Raw genomic sequence first — 15,143 nt, forward strand, 5'->3', positions numbered from 1 at the left:
AATTTGGATTCTCAATTGAATTCAACCCTTTTGGCATGAAGTAAATAACAGAATGTTGGATTTTTTTTGCTCTTCTACTAAAAAAGTTGCCCAGTTTATTGATGGCAATAAAGAACTTTCTATGACAAATTACTATCTAGTCCCCACTTTTTAAGAGGCTGTATCCTACTTATAAAAAGCAATTCTTTGAAAATAGCAGTAATTTTCCAACTTCTGTAAGGATCTTGGCATTCCTTCTTGTGATAGGCCCATTTCCAATTCCAGATCATACAAATCCAGGAATGTCGAATATGGATGAGGAGAAAAAGCTGCAGGGCTCTCTTTCAAAAATTACAAAGGAGGAAATGGTGAGTAATGTAACTTGATACCATAGAAGTATTGTTGTTTCATTGATGGTGCCTGCTCTTCTACAACATGAAAAAGTTAAAGGTTTTTCTTCTATTACTACTAAAAAAAATCTCCTTAGATGCCTTAATGAGTAAAAGCTGCAAAATCCTTTGAATCTTCTCCAGGTTCCAAAACTTACCAGTTGTAAAAGCAGAAAATTAAAAATCTAAGAAAATCATTGAAATAAACGTCACTGTCATCTGCTTCTTTCATTTTTTCCTGTTTAGAAGCTCGGAAACATCTGATAACTATTCCCAAATGTGAATTTCAGAAGCAGAGGAGCCAACAGCAAAACTGTAGACATTGCCAAGATCCATTCTAGGAAAATCAGTGTTTCCCCTTCTACAAAAGGTTTAAAATTTAACTTTAAAAAAGTTAACTAGCGTCTACCATTTTGCCACTCACTAAAGAACTACTAGGTATGTTTTATTAGGGTTAATTACTGCTCAAAAGATAACTTTATAGTCTCTTCAGCTTTTGTGTAAGTTTAGAACTTCAGCTGGGGATCTAGCAGTGCAAGGTTCCAACATGCACAATTTTTGTTTTAAAGGCTTTTATGAGAATGTTCACAAGAGACCATGTCTTTTGGATTGGCCTCAAGAGAGAACTGAATCACCCCTGGAAGTGGCTAGATGGATAATAATGACAAATGTAGTGCAAATGTTCCTGTAGTCTGCAATTGTTTTCTCTGGAAATCCGCTCATACTCCCATGCCATTCGAAGGATATTTATCCTACAGTGCAAGGCTAAAAGTATGAACGCATTTCCAGAGAAAACAATTGGAGACTACAGGAACATTTGCACTACTCGGGTGACTGTGAGGACACAAATAAACCTCCAAATGCCTCAACAACTCTCTGTAAGGGGCATGCATAAGCGCACCAACATACCTACCGTCCCTGTCCTAATGCTTCTTTTTATTCATATCCATTTCATGTATCCAAAATCACTTTTATACTTATATATGTTATCTAATACATGCTTGACGAAATAAATAAAACATTAAAAAAAATAAAAGGAGGCAAATGTCCAGGTGTCTGCAAGGAGTATAAAAATCCTTCCATTTCCCCACCATCCAGTCCCAGCTGAAGAAGCTTCTTGGATAAGAAGCGAAACGTCTTCAAAGAAAAAAACCAAAAAAAGTCGTTACCTCCTGGAAAAAAAAAACACCTTTTGGAAAACCATGACTTGGATGACTTGAGAATTTCCATAGAGAAGAAGGGACTTCCTCTCCTGCTGACGTCCCTTCCGGCGCGCGAAGCGTTACCGCACCAACGTCTCCCGTTGCCGTCTCACCACCTCGACGTCGCTTCGGCCGCGCCCCTTCCGCGAGGCAGCTCGGCCAATCGGGTCCCCCGCCGGAAGGTGCCTCGCGCCGTCTCGGGCGAAAGAGAGCGGCATCGTGCGCGGTCGGTCAGTCGGCCGGCAGGCAGGCAAGCGGGCATCATGAGCGCAGGTCTGGGAGGGATGACGGCGGAGCAGCTCTTGCAGCAGAGGCTCCTCCGGAGCCGCCTGCGAAGCTCGCAGCACGCGGGCCTGGGTATGGGAGGCCCGATCCCGCCGCCGCTGCTACAACAGCCTGGCCCGCCATGCCTGCTCTCGCCTCCTTCGCCGCCCGACTCCCCGCCGCCCGGCACGACGCCCGCCGAGATCCCCGCCGGCCCGCGTTACCCGAGCGAGACCTGGTGCTCCTTGTGCCGCGTCTACTGCCCGGATCCAGTGTGCCTTCCCTGCGGGCACAACTTCTGCACCGCCTGCATCGGGCAGCGGCTGGGCGAGCCCAAGATCAACATCTCCTGCCTGGAATGCGGCGCCAGCGCCCGCAAGAGGAACCTCCGGCCCATCAAGCCGCCGCCGCTGTTGGCCAACCTGGTGGTGGAGAGGCCCAAGCGGCAGAGGCTCGACTCCTTCACAGGGGTCGCGGCGGCGGCGGCGGCAGCTGCCGCAGCAGCAGCCGCCGCCACACTAGTCCCTCCGAGCGCAGCCGTATTGCCAGCAGCAGCAGCGCCTCCGGTGGTGGCGGCGGCGGCGACGGTGGTGCCCGCTCCAACCATCGTCCCTCCGGCGCCCGTGGTCTCAAGGCCCGCGACCCCGCCGCCTCGGTCGCCCACGCCCCCGCCGGCCACCCCTCCGCTGCTCCCTCTCGCGCCGTCCCCGGCCCCTCCCTCCACCCCGCCGCCGGCCCCTCTGCCCGTGGCCTCCCCGACCGGGAAAAGGGCGCCCATCGCGCCCGTGGGAGTCGCTGGAGACGGGATCGGCGAGAGGCTGTGCGAAATCCACCAGGACGTGCTGCAGTTCTTCTGCGAGGAGGACCAGATGCCCATTTGCGCCCACTGCGACCGATCCCAGGAGCACCGCGCCCACACCATCTTCCACGTCCAGAGGGCAGCCCGGGATTACAGGGTAAGGAGGAGCCAGGGAGCCCTCCGTCTAAACGTCCCCCCCTCTTCCTTTCTTTTCTTTTTTTAAAAAAATTCGTTATGTTTTTTTTTCCCTGAGGAAAATTACATATGGGGAATGCTAGATGGAAGTAGCATCTATTAAAATTCTGGTTTCCAGTTTAAGATATACTTTTCCCCAAATAATCATCATTTAATAGAGCTGCTATTCACACACACACACACACTCTGTTTCCCTGAAAATAAGATCTCCCCTGATAGTAAACCTAATCTTACTATCTAAAATAAGCCCTCCCCAAAAATAAGCCAGCCCAGGAAATATTACAACACAGCAGCAGCCATGATATAACCACACTCGCCGCCTCCTGTACCTCAAAAATAATAAGAATTCCCCAAAAATAAGGCCAAGCGCTTATTTCAGGGGGGTCAAGAGAAAATAAGACACGGTAGATATAGATACATAGATACGCACACAGACACACACCCTAGGCCTAAGACCAAAACCAGATTTTAAGAGTTTTTTAAAGAGCACCTGGCTGTGCCTTTTGTATCTTTGGGGAGCGCTGTCTAAAATAGGTATAGGCCATGACAGAGAATGCACGCTTTCTAGGTGCCATCATTTGACAACATTTAATAAAAGGTACCAGATAATGCTCAACCCAAAGGTACCAGCCAACTAGCCAGAAACAATGGAAGAAGAATGGTCCCTCGGGGAACTAGGTTCTATGCCATAAGGGGTTAAGTAAGAACTGGCACCTTGAATTGTGTTCAAAAGCCAACTGGCAGGCAATGCAGCTGACTAGCAGTACTGTTTTGTACAATTCAATTGCCTATCAAGCTACCAATGTTTCTTTAATATTCCCTTTTTATAGCACTTACAGCTAAAATATATACAGCTCATATATTTATAAGGCCCCATTACTGTTCACAACACTGTTTTGAACCAGCTAAGTTTCTGAATGGACTTCCAGGGCTTCCCCATGTAAAGCACATAGTGGGAGACCAGATATGACCAAGGTTTGAATTAATTGTAAATTAATAATATGGTCATTTAATTCGACTGAGCTATCTACTGTGTTGACAGCAGGGTTATGAATATGGGTATCCAGCAATGTCAGAAGTACTAAACACATGTTTGCGCAATCATCTGGAAGGCAAGACACTTAAATAGTCTTCAATTTATTGAGCCCAAAGTTTCTGTTGCTAAGAGTGGTTAAGTGAGTTTTGTCCCATCTTTTAATCTTTCTTGGTACAGGTGTTAATTGAATTACTGTAGTTGTTAAATTAGTATGGTTGTTAAATGAATCTGGCTTCCCCTTTGACTTTGCTTGCCAAAAGGTTGCAAAAAATGATCATATGACTCTGGAACACTGCAACAATCCTAAATATGAGCCTGTTGCCAAGCAGCTGAATGTTGATTACATGACCATGTGTTGCAACAGTAAGTCTGAAAAATGGCCCATGAGTCACTTTTTTCAATGCCACTGTAACTTTGAACAGTCACTAAATGAATATTTGTACGGCTACTTGTGTTGCCTTTTTTTGACTTGCTTGTTTATGTTCATCAAAGCATCTAGCTTTTGGGCCAAGTAAAGTAGCAGCAATTGCCCATCAAGCTACCTTTGTTTCTTGAGTGTTCCCTTTTTATTGCACCTAAAGCTAAAATATATGTAGCCCATATACATAACAGTTAGTTTACTATATGGAATGCACAACATCTTAAATAACCATACTTCTGTTTGTAGCTTAATCTCATGTGTTTATTGATAGAGCTTCACATTTACTGTATTTTCCTGTTTCTTTGACAAGACCGGGTTCAGAAGAGAAATTCTTGATTTATTTATTTATGCTTGCTACACTACGGTATGATCTTACAAATTAGCAGCATCTGATTGACTGTCTGATCATGAAAAGGCTAAGTAGTATTAGAGCCTAGTTAGTACTTAGTTGAAAGACTGTCAGAGGATCCCAGAACTCTACACTAGGTTTTGAAGGTTTTTTTTTATTAAAAAAACCTACGTTTGCTTCACAAATCCATGCAAGCATTTGAAAATTCAACTGTCACCAACATTAGGCTCTAGAAGAACATTTGGACAAGCGCCTTCTCTATTTCTAGCTCTGAAATAAAATCTGCAGCTGGATGGAGCATTGTGATCTCTGGTGTCCAATATCAAGGTTTTGTGTATTGTATTATTTTGTTGATCTTATGGGACTGGGTTGGGTACAGATATAATCAGTGCCCAAGACTCTTAAATTTTCTTTTAAGAAGCAAGAGTTAGCTTCATGGCTGTCAGCAGCTATGAAGCCTTAAAAAACCCAAGACCATTCAAACCAGTGGAAATGAGAAGCAGTCGGTATTCTGCTTTGTATACCTATCTCTTTTGGATAGGCATTATGGCAGTGAAGTGGATCAGAAATATTGGCCCAACAACATTCTAACCTATATTGCAATCATCCACTATAGTATTTTTTAACCTTTGTATTCTGAAGGACCCTTGAAATAATGTTTAGGTCTCAGAGTTTCCCTGCATACAAAATTATTATATATAGCAGCCAGAGTTGCTCTGGGAGGGAGATGGCAGTTTCTAAATTTGACATATGAATAAAATAAATATCTACAGCTAGCATTGTGTGGCATGCAAAGTCAATCACAACCTCTTGCTGAACCCTAGCAACTCCTCAGGGACCCCAGCTGAAAAAGACTAGTCTAGTTTGTATGCAGTCCCATCCAGTTTGGTCCATTTACGGGTTAGTATGTTGTGTGAACTAGCCAATTGAGGTTAAGTAGTTAACCAAAAATTAGCATATTATGTGAACGCGGGCTGCCTGTGCTTGTAATTTCCAAGGTCTTACCACCTCTAATCTTCTCCCCCCTATCTCAAGCCATTTTTATTTATTCAGGAGCGAGTTAAGGCACAGTTAGAAACTCTGAAGCAGGAAAAGAATAATCTGTGGAGTCAGAAGCTGACAGGCGAGAAGAAAATCCAAGAATACACGGTAGGTACCATTACATACCATGAGCAGAGAAGTAAGGCTTGAATTTCTGAATTCCTCCCCCCCCCCTTCTTAAAAATTCTCCTTGTTGTGTTTTGATTCTCCCTTTCTTCAAAGTGTTCTATGGCCATTTCTTCTGTGCCTGCACTGTCTCTTATGCAACATCTACAAGAAGTCCTCAATTGGGACCAGAATTTCCTTGCTAAGCAAGCAGTTGTTAAGTGAGTTGTGCCTGATTTTATGTCCTAGTTTGCCATGGTTGTTGAGCGAATCACAACAGTTATTAAGTGAAACATGATTGTTAAATGAATCCCTCTTTCCCCATTAACCTTGCTTGTTGGAAGCTGGCTAGGAAAGTTGCAAATGGTGATCCCATGACTTCAGGATGCTGTATAACACAATCAGTTCTGCATTGTGTGTCCTTCGACCCCCGTAATGACCTTCTGGTTATAGTCCTCATTTGGGATGGTTCGCTCCTTTCTCATCCCACCTCTGCTCCTTGTAGGAAAAGGTTGAAACCGAAAGGAAGGACATCGTCACTGAGTTTGAACAGTTGCATCAGTTCCTGAAAGAACAGGAGGAACGCCTGCTGACCCAGCTGGAAGAGCTAGACAAAGACCTAGAGAAACAGAAAGATGACATGATGACCAAAATCTCAGAAGAACTTTCCCGTCTTGGTGATGTCATCACTGAGATGGAGGTGAAGTGCAAGCAACCGGCGAGTGAATTTTTGCAGGTGAGACTTTGCGATCACAAAGGTCTCTCTTTCTGGCTTGGAGGTGACCTTGCCAATGAGTCAGAGGCCCTGGCACTGGGCTCCCAAGGTTTTGGATGTGAGGTTTGTGAATTCCTGGCCCTTAGATACAGTTGGTCAAACATGAACTTGGATGTGATCCCTACTGGAACCCAGAACAAGGATTCAACTATTTATATTCATATGGGGGAAAAAATAAAATCTGCATATTGGCGATAGTGGGGTACAGGCCATAGACAGGTAATGGGGGCTTCTCTGAAAAGTGTTTCCCCCTTCCCTTTCTACTCTGCGCAGGTGCTGGCATTGGCCTTTCTGGTTGATGTGGCTGTTTGTGATGAAACCAGATTAATTGAATGCTGTGGGTGGGAGTATTTTCCACCCTTGCAGAGTGCTGGCCTTTCATGGGAAGACGAAGGGGGACCTTACTAGTTTGGTCCATGCTCTCGTGGAACGGTGCCCTTGGTCTTCTACAAGGGAGAGCTGGAGCTCTGGAGCTCCTCTCATTGCAGAATGCTATGACATCATAGCATTCTGCTGTTGGCAGATGTACTTCCAGGTCCCTCAGCCTGACCTGAAGGCTGTTGAGAAGCTGGCCTGGATGACCCCATTCCTTCAGGTTCATGTCGGACCCATCGGGTATGGCTGCCATGCAGACCTCTAGTACGTACTGTCCTGTTAATATGGGTTCTCTCAAGGGTGATTGGGTTTCCCGGGCTGCAGCCGCTGCAGTGACGGGATGGGATTCGATGTTGCTCCCAACATTTGGTCCATGGATGAGTTGCATGCCTCCAAAGAGACACGGGCGGAGGGGAGGGGGAAAATAACTTGGGCACATAGCGAAGAAGTGGGGTTTCTTTTGTGGAGAAGAACAAGAGGGTGTTGTGCCGTATGTGTGCCTGCAAAAAAGCCTGCATTTTCTGGGATCTCCTTAGGGTCTTCCTGTGGTCCACTCCGTGGCGAACATCATATGTAGCTATTCCAAGGATGTGAGGCTGGTTTATTTTAAAAATCGAGCAGCACCTCCTGCGCACTTGATCTCTTGGCACAGAATCCTTTTTTTTTGTTTTGTTTTGTTTTTGTTTTTTAATTATTTTGCAACCAGCTTTCTGACCACAAGCAACAAGGACAAGATTTTTAGGTAACCTGTGACGTGCAGAGAATCTCTCTGAGGCACAACGGGTGATGGTGAAGAGGCACCGTGATCCTGGGACACGGGGCATTGTGGGGGGGGAGGCCTTTGGGGGTCCTTCCTTCTGGGCCTGGGCTTGTCAAAGCACAAGGCACAGTTGCCTCGGTTGGGCTGAAATGAGTCATGCCCTCCCCTTCATTAGGTGTGCCTAGCGGACAGCCCGCTTAGAGGTCATGTGGGTGGTGAAGCAAGGCGTAGCTGGTGGGCAGGCCTTGGAGGGGGCGCAAAGCCAGCCTGCTCACTGGCAGAAAGGGTGGGCGGACAGTTCGGGGAGGAGAAGGCTGCTGAAAGAATTAGGGCAGCCCTTCTCCTCAGAGAACCAGTTACAGCACCAGGGAGAGCAACGTGGCCTGAAGGCTCCCGTGTGTAACCGGAGCATCCCCCACCTCTTGTCTTGAAGCAAACATCCGATGTTCCACCTCAGGGATCACAGGTAAGAGCCTGAGGGTGACTGGGGGGGGCAGGCTACTTCCCCCTGCCTAGTAAGCACCAGAGGCTAGAACAAAGCTCCCACCCATCATGCCTTGGACAGCGCTCACAGAGTCCTCCTCCGCAGCCCAAGACAAGGGTGCTGAGGCATGCTCCCCGTTAGCCAGCAATAGACTGCAGGGGTAGAGCATTGTGAGGCTCAATGCCTTTCTTCTTTTTTTCTTTTTCTCTTCTAGGACATTAAAAAAAACATGGACAGGTACGTGTGATTCTCCTCCTTCCCCTTCTCCGCAGGGTCTTTGAAGCACCGTCCTTGGGTTTTGTAGGCAAAGGAAGGTCATGCTCGGTGCTCTTGTATTCTCTGCTAAAATCAGGGCAGTTGAGGTGCTCTCGGAGGGGGGGGGTCACATGATCAATGAGAGTAGCTCTAATCTGACAGGAAAAGTGGATACAAGTGCTCAGCTGCCATAAAAAGAGAAAAAGTGGCAGCTGACGAAGCAAGAAGAATTATTTTTAGAATAGTGAAGCTGCCACACTTTATGCTAATTAACAGAGAGCATAATGTATTATTAATTCTCCATATATTATCAAAATAGATGCCGGAGTTTTGCATAAAAAAAAGTAGTTTCTATTACTGGTGTCATTTGCCAACCCGCTCAAAAATCTGCCATCTTGAAGCCATCGTATCACTTTGCATGCTTGAAGTAGGAGTTAGCATTTCTGGAGCAAGAAGGGCAAATATATAAAAAGTGAGATGCTGGAATTTGGTATGCATTAGTGCTTCATTCCTTGGATTAGTATACTAGGCTAGTGTGCTCCTCTCAGCGTAGCCCTTAAGAAATATGTAGGAAAAATGCACAATATGACAAAAATTGAACTTTTTTCGTAAGTGGTGTAAATGTGCTCTTTAAAAATTCAGATGCACCGCAGAACAGTTCCCGTCGGCTGAGGAAGTGACATCCAAGCTGGCAGAGCGACTGGAGTTGTTGTCACGGAAAGGGGTGGTTCTAAAGGAAACTATGAATAAATTTCAAGGTATGTGAAAGTGATTAAACAATCAGTTATCCAGGGGACGCTGTGGCTCAGTGACTAAGATGCTGAGCTTGTTGATCAGAATGTCATCATTTCAGCGGTTGAATCCCTAGCGCTGCGTAATGGAGTGAGCTCCCGTCACTTGTCCCAGCTTCTGTCAACCTAGCAGTTTGAAAGCATGTAAAAAATGCAAGTAGAAAAATAGGAACCACCTTTGGTGGGAAGGTAACAGCGTTCCATGTGCCTTTGGCATTGAGTCATGTCAGCCACATGACCACGGAAACGTCTTCAGACAGCTCTTTGGCTTAGAAACAGGAATGAGCACCGCCCTTTAGTGCCGGAAACGACTATGGCACACATGTGCGGGGGAATCTTTACCTTTTTCCTTAATTTCTAATTGCTAACCTAAGAGACTGCAGGCCTTTTTAAGACTATACTCATCCTAAGGCATTTTGTATGCTATTTATTTATCAATATGCTAGTCTTTAAATCTTGATATAATGTGTTAAGTGCCAGCTTAGATAGGAGGAGCCCCTGTTTTACTTCTGAAAATCTGTGATAAGCAGTGAGGACAAGGGACGGTAGGATATATACGGACATACAATATATTTCAGTGACATGGCCAATGGAAGCTTTGAATTGAAAGTCAGAATACGAGGCAGGCAGAAGCTGCTGTAGGAAAAGAATAAAATCAAAATGGTTCCCTACGCAGAATGTGCTGAGAAAATAAATAGGAAGGGAAAATAGAATTCAGCTGTTAGAAGCCATTCAATAGACACCTTGAATGAGGGAATCACGTTATCAAACCTACTCTGCTAAAAGTAAGTTGTGTCAAGTATACTTTCTCTGGAAGATAAAATAATGCCTGACTAACAGATTGACCATACATTGATGGGACTCAAACAGTTATTATTTATTTAGCGTATGGCATACAATGTCAAGGAAATCTACACATGTTAGGTACACAGTACAGTATTGACCGCATAGATTGCTAGTTCATTCTGTTCAGCCCTTGCACATCTATTTTTGGTGCATTATTGGGGGGGGGGACACTAGCTTTATGCTAATTAACTAGCAGTACTCAGGTGGCTGGCTTTTATAGGCTCCGCCAGGAAGCCAGGTCCAGATCCATCATCACACCTCTTCATTTGATAGCATTCTGACAAAAAAAGGTGGGAGGGGGATTGGGGGAATATAGGGAGGGGGGATGACAGAAACTAGAGGTGCCAACTAGAGACAATAGGTGAAAGATCCAAGGACCCAGGCATGAGAGTGGAATGAAAACGCCCACCAAAAAGGTGCCAAACTTTAGAACTGTTACCAAAACACCTAGTTTGAATATCATTGGCCATTAACAAGATGATCAAGGGGACCTGGGAAAATCACTGGATTTATATAGGAATATTCAGATCTGGCTTTGCTTACTCTCTAACCGCTTGGCTTTAGTAAAAGTATACCTTTCGCTATGAATGGAGTCAAGGGTCTTTCTTTCCTAAATGCCCAAGTTGAGAGACTTGTTGACAGCCAGCTGCTTCTCTCAGTATACGCAAACACAGCTAGGATTTTCCCAGTGAGGTGACTAGGTTTCCCCCCCCCCCCCCCCCCATTTAAGTTCTATTTAGTCACAATATTGCATGCTTTCAAACTGCTGGGTAGGCAAAAACTAGGGATCAAGTGTGGGGAGCTCACTCTGTCTCATGGAGCCGGTTTTGAACCGTCTGGCAGTTCCAGCATCATTAACCCATGTGCCATCACGTCCCTCTGGTTTCACTGTTTAGTCAGTAAACTTAATTTCTCTACATTGGAGGAGCTTAAATTTGGCAAATATCTGTTTTTTCTAGATAATGTGACATACGCCATCGAGAGAACAGACACTATGAAATCACTGAATGATAAAGGTGAGTTTTTGGGAAACATCTGTTGACTTTGTAACTGTTTCTATATTTTTACTTTGTTTCCAATGAAAGCTGCTTCAACTACTGAGGATATATTGCTAACGCAGAGTGGGAACATGGCTTGCTTTTATTCCAGTTTTATTATTAATCTGATGTAAATTCTTAGCAAGTTATTCATTTTGCATTCACAATTATTTTGTAGAGTATTTTGCCAAAGGGATATAATGATTGCAAGTTTATTAAAGAAAGAAAATCAAAACTGTAAATCCAAGGATTGAAGCTGGTGATTATAAAAACCCTGAATTCTTTTAAAGTATTATGTGGAACTTCCTTTTGCTTTTTTAATCATCCGCAGATTGGCGCTTTGATCCCCCCCCCTTTTGCTCTTAACTGTGTGAATGAGACAATATTTTAAAAAAACTCTGCAAGATTGCATATCTGAGATATATGGCAGATACATGAATGAAAAGTACTCTCCCGAGTATGAGGTTTAATTTCCCTAATCTGTGAGGCAGCTGTTCTTTAATTGTAATACTCAGAGTCTCAATTGTATGGCTGTTGGGTGTAACAAGTCCTTTGAATTGGACTTGAGGGTCCTTGTCCTTTGCTTGAATCTATTGATCTGTCTAATTCCATCTGATGGCTCTCTTTAAGTTCTTAGCAGAGAGCTCTCAGTCCTGAAACCACCTTGACAAGGATTCTATGGCTCAGTAGATAATAGTTTTATTTGGTTGTATTTATTTTTCACATTTTTTTTAAAACCACCCAGGGAATTTGTGCAGGTGGTTTGCTAATTCAATTCTGTTGTGATTTATGGGGATCCCAGTCCAAGGTAGAGTTGCACTGTACCTGAATTTTGGGGGTGTTGCCAGGAATAGCTAATGGTACAGAGAAGATGCAGTGATACTCAGCTGAGCAAACAGAGCCAGAAGCAAGCAGCAGCAATGGAAGGGAAATCAAGGTGCTGACAGATGTTTGCTTCTTTCTGCTCACAGGAACTTTTGATCTGGATTTCTCAAGTGCTCTTCTGCCTCTGGACCAAAGAAATGCAGGAGATGGAGAATCTCGGCACCGGCTGCCTGCCTTACATTATGTCCCTGACACCCCCCAAAGATTGGATTCCAGAGCTCTGGTTCTGGGCTGTGATGGGTTCACCTCTGGGAGATACTTTTGGGAATTGGAAGTGGGCGATGGGGAATTCTGGGCAGTGGGGGTCACCCGAGATCCTTCCAAGAAGAAGGGGATGATGGACTTTAGCCCAGAGGAGGGGATCTGGGCTGTGGGGCTTTGGAAGGGCCAACACTGGGCCCTCACTTCCCCTGTTACGGCTTTGTCTCTGAGCAAAAACCCCAAAAGAATCCGAGTGTCCTTGGACTACGTGGGGGAATGTGTGACCTTTACCGATGCAGACACGGAGGACCCCATCTTCACGTTCCCACCAGCTTCCTTTAATGGGACACGTGCCCATCCTTTGCTGTGGGTAGTAGGTTTCCCAGCCCAGACTGTGTTTCTGAGGCGCATGGGTGTAAAATACCCAGTTGGGGTACAGGAAATGGATATGATGAGTCCATAAGTTTAAGTATCCACCGTACCCAGAAGAAAAAAATTACAGATCACTAAACCTGCCAGCTCAGAGCAGGGTGTTGAGCCATTTTGATTTAATGAAATTGGAAAGATTGATTGTTTTATTGCCGCCTTGTGTACCGTAGAATGTGACATGGAAGCAGAACGGCTCTCCTTGCACACCAAGGCCTTAAGACTGTTGCCCCTGGGGAACAAAGGAAGAATTACAAAGAGCAGGGAGGCTGGCTTGGCCTTCCTGACATAATATCCCTTTTAGGACATCCTCTTTCACCAAGGGATCAAGGTGACCCCTTCTTAGCGCTAGGCTCGATCTTTTTTTTCATTTTGAAAAAAAAAGAGAAGAAAATTAGCTATTAAATTTCCCATTTTTAGTTCCTTCTCAATCAGTTCATATTTTGCATTTTGATGATTTTACTTTAAAAATGGCTGCATGTATTTCGGCTGCAATACCTAGCAGCATGTATTCCTTTGAAAGGAAAGGCTTTAACTCTGTCCTTTGTGCTGGAGAAATGTTTTTGTTTGAGAACCATACATACATTTTGGCCGCCCCTGGGTCAGAGATCCTAAATTGAAGCACTGAAGTCTTGGCATCTATGGCAGCTTTGACTGGATCGTCCTTCCTCTACATCTGTAGGGTCTTCCCTTTTGCTGCCGTTCTCCGAAACTTGATTATAATCTTCCCAGTCTTCAGTCTGATTCTGGAGATGAAATGGACAGATGTTTGTGCCATAATAATAACCTGGATGCTCTGGTTTAATAGATGAAATGCAATGTCTGAAAGATATGTAAAAGGAACCCTGGGGTTATGGTTGATGCCTACTGAATATACAAATCATAATAAAGACTGTTAGTATGTTCTTTGGTATATTTCATATTTTTATTTGTGTAGCATCTCTTTTCTGTATGCATATTTTTAAAAAGTTTTTGCCATGTCTGCATGTTTCTGTAAGAAGGAGCAAGTACCCAAAATAAAGCTGTGGAGTTTTTTTAAATCATAATTTTGAGAAAAAACCAAGACCCAATTTTAATAACATTATCTTTTAATCTTTTAAACATGCTTAGCTTAGTTCTTCCCAACAACCGACAAGAATATTATCCAATGATTTTGGTTGACTGCAGTGGCTTCTGATTCAGTAAAAAGGAACTTTAAAAGTTGAAAATACCGTGGGTGTATATCAAATTATATTTCTCCATTTTGAGAGTGGATTTCAACTCCCAGCTGACTAAGTTGATCTCAGAAAAAAAAAACCAAGCATGATTTGGATGGAAGATCACCAGGAAGTCCCTGGCTAAACTGGGAAGTGAAAAGAAAATTGAAATGGGCAATGGCAAACTTTGTGATATGTTAGCAGAGGAAATTAGACTATTTGAGGCAAGAGAGTCTCCCTTTTAATTGTGAAGAAAATACGGGAATCAAAACAAGGTATGAAACTTGACTGTAGTCCCGTCAATTGAAACAGTCTTCCTCAACCTTGCACATCTGGATGTGTTAGACTCCATTCTTCCATGGTAAAGGAGGATGGGAATTGGAGTCCAGGTTACTTGTAAAGCATTAGTTGGCAAACAATATTAAGCCATAGGCCTTTTGGCTGGCTTTTCTGACTTCAGGCATGCAAGTAAAAGTCTTTAGAGATTCTCAGTCATCGAAGTCATGGTTGTCCCAAAGATGCTTTTTCAGGAGGCAATTGGACTTTCTTGTTTTTTTCTTCTTTGAAATGACCCTCTAACACGGCTGTCAAACTCACGGTGGCATCACATGACCTATCGGGACTTTCCTCCCCCCCTTTGCTAAACCGGGCATGGGCGTGGCCAGTGTGTGACACATCCAGCCCATGGTCCCGGAGTTTGACAGCCCTGCTCTAAAATGATGCGAATGATTAGCTGCCTGCAAGGAATCCTTCCATTCCCTGCTATCCTGTCAGAGCTGAAGAAGCTTTTGGGTGAGAAGCGAAATGTCTTCAAAGAAAGAAAGAAAAAATCCCGTTGCCTCCTTTGAGAAAACCATGACTTGGATGACTGAAAATCTCTACAGATTTTTTAGCTATACCATTTGGGATGAACACCCTTGGAATGGTGTGGGAGTAGGAATGGATTTCCAGAGGACAAAATTGCAGACTACAGGAACCAGGAGAACCACTCAGGTGACCCTGAGGACACAGATAAACCTCCAAGTGCTTCAAAAGGATGCAAATGACCAGTTGCCTGCAAGGAGTATAAATCCCTCTATTCCCCACTGTCCTGTCAGAGCTGAAGAAGCTTCTTGGATGAGAAACGAAATGTCTTCAAAAGAAAAAACAACAACAAATCCATTTGCCTCCTGAAAAAAAGCAACTTTGGGATATACAAGTCATTTGTTTTACTTCTTGCTCATGCAATCATGAAAATGAAATACAAAACTGATGTCATCTCATACATATTATGGGATGGACCACGAGGTAGATTTTTGCTTGTGAGTGGAAGAAAAATGACTTGCCTTCTCG

At 44.2% G+C, this 15,143-nt stretch overlaps 1 protein-coding gene across 4 annotated transcripts; it reads left to right on the plus strand.

Moving 5' to 3' along the window:
* Positions 1-1,740: 1,740 nt before the first annotated feature.
* LOC106547978 (E3 ubiquitin-protein ligase TRIM15) lies at positions 1,741-13,520 on the plus strand. 4 transcript variants are annotated; one of them, XM_087708605.1, is made up of 8 exons: positions 1,741-2,790; positions 5,670-5,783; positions 6,286-6,516; positions 8,124-8,156; positions 8,389-8,411; positions 9,072-9,187; positions 11,026-11,082; positions 12,075-13,520. In XM_087708605.1, the coding sequence occupies exons 1-8, from the start codon at positions 1,834-1,836 to the stop codon at positions 12,650-12,652; spliced, it is 2,109 nt and encodes a 702-aa protein (XP_087564731.1). In that variant the 5' UTR covers positions 1,741-1,833; the 3' UTR covers positions 12,653-13,520. The 4 variants fall into 4 exon arrangements, with proteins under 4 accessions (XP_087564731.1, XP_087564732.1, XP_087564734.1 ...); XM_087708606.1 differs by having other exon boundaries at positions 5,688-5,783; XM_087708608.1 differs by lacking the exon at positions 8,124-8,156.
* Positions 13,521-15,143: the final 1,623 nt, after the last annotated feature.

The sequence above is a fragment of the Thamnophis sirtalis genome, unplaced genomic scaffold, assembly GCF_051295495.1.
Source record: "Thamnophis sirtalis isolate CommonGarterSnake01/CBP01778 unplaced genomic scaffold, rThaSir2_p1.2 scaffold_3, whole genome shotgun sequence".
NCBI lineage: Eukaryota > Metazoa > Chordata > Lepidosauria > Squamata > Natricidae > Thamnophis > Thamnophis sirtalis.